Source organism: Tupaia chinensis, unplaced genomic scaffold, assembly GCF_000334495.1.
Source record: "Tupaia chinensis unplaced genomic scaffold, TupChi_1.0 Scaffold000096_1, whole genome shotgun sequence".
Taxonomy (NCBI): Eukaryota; Metazoa; Chordata; class Mammalia; order Scandentia; family Tupaiidae; genus Tupaia; species Tupaia belangeri.
The window spans coordinates 2,573,209-2,578,019 of NW_006159558.1; the positions used below are offsets into that span (position 1 = coordinate 2,573,209).

At 38.7% G+C, this 4,811-nt stretch overlaps 1 protein-coding gene across 1 annotated transcript in view; it reads right to left on the minus strand.

Annotated features, from left to right (window-relative positions):
* Positions 1-4,811, minus strand: part of MARCHF6 (membrane associated ring-CH-type finger 6) — a gene marked incomplete in the record, with an annotated part of 65,570 nt that overhangs the window by 56,599 nt on the left and 4,160 nt on the right. Inside the window, 2 exon segments of the mRNA XM_027769889.1 lie at positions 1,860-2,003; positions 3,627-3,700. Of these exon segments, the coding sequence (XP_027625690.1) occupies positions 1,860-1,989 (130 nt within the window).

A 4,811-nucleotide genomic window follows, 5' to 3' on the forward strand; every position in this document is an offset into this window, starting at 1 on the left:
GCAGGGTGAGTTCTCACTTCCTCTCTCTCCATCTCTGTCTCTCCAGCAAGTGCACACATTCTATGGCAATAATCTCTCTCAAAAAGAAAAAAAAAAAAAATGAAAGGTAGAATTCTTTCCAGAACAATATAACAGACTACATATTTAGAAATGTGGCCCAAGAGGAAAAAGTTGAGATTTTCTCTCAAACCAGTGTTTGTATGTTATCGTAGTTTCAGGATACCCAACAACTTTAGGTCAGAATTTTTTTTTTTTGAGAGGTTTTTGTTATAGAGCGCGTGAGCTCTCCAGAAAGAGAGAGAGACAGAGAGACAGAAAGCAAGAAATCACCCCCCAGGGGGGATGGTCACACCGCAATCCCTTCTCCTCCATTCTCCTCTCGGGATCTTGGGCACGCACGCACACATGCCTGGCTTGAGTTTAAGCCACCATGTCCGGGACACGGTCGACTACATGGGAGTTCAGTGACATAGCCACTACACTAACTGCTGGTCCCATAGGTAAGAATTTTCAATGGTTGTTTTCAAAAAGCTAAGTCAAAATAGGAAGATGGGAAAATATTTTCTGTAATAGAAATTATAAGTATGTGTAAAATACACATAGCAAGTATTCCTGTAACAAAATAAAACTGACAACAAACCAGGAAACTTAAGTTAAAAAATAACAGGCCTCTTTACTACAGAGTACATTAAAAATATACGGTAGCAGAACAAATACTAACATTGAAAGACAACCAGGGAACACTGCTAAGGTAAAGAGAAAATTATATATATTGCATGATGTAATTTAAATCATGTAGTGTGTGTGTGTGTGTGTGTGTGTGTGTGTGTGTGTGTAAACAATTCAGAACAGAAATCAAGCTTAGTTACTTAAGTCCTTGAAGTCCTTACTTATTTTGACTACTTGATTTACTGATCTCAGAGAAGCATGTTAGATGTCCACTATGACTGTGAATGCTTTGCATACTTCATAGCTGTTTCCCAGTACACAGAAGTTTATTAACTTTATTTTCTTGTGAACTATGCCTTTTACTTATGTGAAATACAATTCTCCCTTCCATTCTTTTCATTCGTAATGATATCAGATGATTAATACTGTTTCTGCTTTTTGTTAGCATTTGCTAACAGATTTTGCTTTCTATCTCCTTAGCATTAACTTAATGCTGCTTCGTGGTACAATATGCTTTTGTAGTACAAGTTTTATACATATACAGACTATGAAGCTCTATCTCAGAGAAATGTGAACCCTAATGATTACAGATGTACTGTATTTTATTTACTTCCCTTCCTTTCTTTCCTTCCTTTGGTTGGACTTTCCAAATATTTGCTGTTTTCCAGTCCCATTCCTAAAGATGGACACTGACCACCTTATTTTTATCCTTCTATCAGTTATCCTTGAGTTCTGTTGTTTTTCTCTTTATTTACAAGAGAGCACGCACACATGAGAATGAAAACGGGAGAGAGAGAAGCATCCTGGACAAAGAGAGAGAGACAGAGAGAGGAGCACTCTCCAGAGCCTGGTCATGCTGTGATCTCCTTCCTCCTGCCCACCAGCCTGTAAGATTCTGGACACTTAAGCATGTGCTTGGCATATACTGCAGGCTAAAGGCACTTATATTCTTCATTATAGTTTGATTTTGGTTTTCAATTATTAACCTCTGAAGGTATGTTTTTGTCATATTCATTTGAGAACCAAATTTGTTCAAAAATTTTCTTAGTTCAGATAAACACTAAGTGAAACTTTCCTAATATACAGTATTTATCATATAAACACCATTCAAACCAATATAACACATATTTCTTTATATTAAGTAGTTACGTAATTTTTAAATAACTCCTATTAGAGGCATGAATACTCACATGCTGTAAGAGGAACAACTCCCAACCATGCAAAGGCCACAAGTGTATAGTGAAACCAGTATCGTATTGCAGTGCCAATACTTGTAACCAGTCCAGCAAATATGTCTTGGATTGGAAGCCGTGAAGGCATATCTGGGGAATAAACTATAAGGGGAAAAAAAAGTACATAGGATTTTATGAGGATTTTTTTTTAATAGTTTAATTCTTAAATATAAAACAGGCATACAGAAGCAATCTCTATTTTATTTGTATTTCACGTCATTTTTTTTCTGCAGAAAGGTAAATCAAACAATTATACACTTATCTAAGAAGTCATTTATAAAACAAATCACATGTGCAATACTAAAATTAAAAAAAAAAAAAAAAGGCCTCTGAACAGGACAAAGAAGTCAACAGAAGTTCACATTCCCTGGGGCCAGCAGGTGACATGGCGGTTAAGTGGCTGGACTCCCACGTGACTGACTGTGGTTTGAGTACCAAACTTTCTCAATTTCTCTCTGTCTCTTTGGTAAGTGCGCACGCCCTATAGCAAATTTAAAAATAATAATAAATAATTTTTAAAAGATGCTTGCATCCCCAATTCACAAACATTAACTTTGTGCACACTAACTTACACATATTTCAGCATTCAAGCAATAAAATTAACTGATTTCCCGAACTATAAAAGTTCAGACAAACCAAACAGGAATAACTGATGAAACTAATGGCATGTTGTCAAGAAAAAACTCTCTGGGCCAGCCAAAGGAGTGGCAATTAAGGGGGCTGAATCCCATGTGGCTAACTGCACAATTTGAGTCCTAGACCCAATGGCAGGAAAAATATGCCACGTGTATATATATCCAAAATCCTGAGAGAAGAACAGAGAAGGGACCAAGGTATGATTATCCCCCCTGGGAGTGATTTCTCACTTTCTCTCACTCTCTCTCATGCAAACAAATGTGCCCTGTGGCAAAAACTTTAAACCAAAAAAAAAGTAACAAAAGGTGAGGAGGGGGAAAAATAGCCCACAAAATAAATCTCTCTGGCTGGCTGTCATGTCTCTTTCTCACTCGTACACACACATGCATGCACGCATGCATGCACGCATACAAACTACATACATATGTATGTGTATTAAAAGATGGTACGGAGCTTTTCTTTTTTGGAGAGATTTTTGCTATATGACATGTGCACTCGCCAGAGAGACAGAGACAAAGAGTGAGAAATCACCCCCCAGGGGGATGACCACACTGCAATCCCTTCTCTTCCATTTTCCTCTTGGGATTTTGGGCATGCACGCACATATGCCCAGCATGAGTCTCAAGCCTCTAGGTCCAGGACTCGAACTGCAGATGGCTATGTGAGAGTCCAGCAATGTAACCATTACACCATCTGCTGGTCCCAAAAGATGGCGCGTAGTTTTAAAAATATCTTCCTAGGGGCCAGCAGGTGGTGTGATGGTTAAAGGTGCTGGAGTCTCACATGGCTGACCAGTTCGAGTCCCGGATCTGGCGGCTTGCTTTCTTATTTTCTTTTTCTCTCTCTCCCCCAACTTTCTCTCTTTCTCATTCTCACTCTGCCCCTCTATAGTCAAACTGAAATAAACAAATGAATAAATAAGGTTAAATAAAATAATCCTTAAAAAAAATCTTCTTAAATGGAATAGCAATACTTATTACTATAAAAGACAATCAAGGTGAAAATAGTTACCTACTTAAATACTTTTATGCTGCTGGTGATAATCAAAACAAACAAACAAAAGGCAATGGAAACTTATAAAGAACTTACTTGGTGTGAAAGCAAATCTGTGCTTGCATAATTCACAGTATTCTTTTCGACTGTGTTTCAGCCACTGAACTAAGCTGTAATTACAAATACATTCGTAAGTACAGTGTTTTCCACAAAGAAACATTAGTAAGTTCCATTAGAAAATAATGTTGTTTTTTACTAAAACTTTATTACATACCTTTTACAATTTTGACACTTTCAAATTTAGAACATTCTTAACTTTTTATAACTACATTATAACAGGTAAAGATAAAAACTGTCTGTATTTCTACTATTAAAAGCATGAACGGGACCAGCAGTTGGCATAATGGCTATGTCACTGGACTCCCATGTAGTCCACCACAGTTCGAGTCCCGGGCTTGGTGGCTTAAACTCACACCTGGAGGATGTGCATGCGTGACCAAGATCCCGTGAGGAGAATGGAGGAGAAGGGACTGTGGTGTGGCCATCCCCCATAGGGGGTGATTTATCACTTTCTGTCTCTCTGTTTCTCTCTGTCTTTCTGCAAACACACGCACCCTATAGCAAAAAACTCTCCAAAAAAGAAAAAAAAGAAATACTGGTTTCCTTGATCAAAAATGAAGATTTTTCTGCTGAGAATTTTCCCTCCAGGCTCCTTTCTAGTGGGTAGAGATAGCTCTGTGTCTTTCTCCCCCATTTCTGCCTCTCTCTCTTCTTAAAAAAAAAAGATGTGAAGCCAGCTGGTGGCATGGTGATTAGGTGACTGGATCCTATACATGGCTGACTGCATGGTGACTCAAAACCAGGGGCCTGAAGAACATGCCAGATGCCATGTGTGTGTATATTCCTAAAGTCCCAAGAGGATAATGAAGGAAAAGAGACTGTTGCATGGCAACACCTGCCAAGAGGTGATTTCTCATTTCTCAGTCTCTCTGGCAAGTACACATGCATTATAGTAAACTAAAAACAAAACAAAACAAACAAAAAAAAGCTTGGCCCAGCCACAGGGCATCTCTCTGCAATGCTGGAGCCCATGGAAGGCTCTGACTGGTTCCCTGGAAACACACAGAGTATCACACACCTATGATCCTGGCTGGCTAGAGGGCTGGGTGAAGGGTTGCAACACAATGAGACCCTCTCAAGGGTATCTGTCTACCACCCCCAGTGAAAAAAATTAAATTTTTTTCAACTTAAAAAAAAAAGCTCAGAGGGGACCAGCAGTTA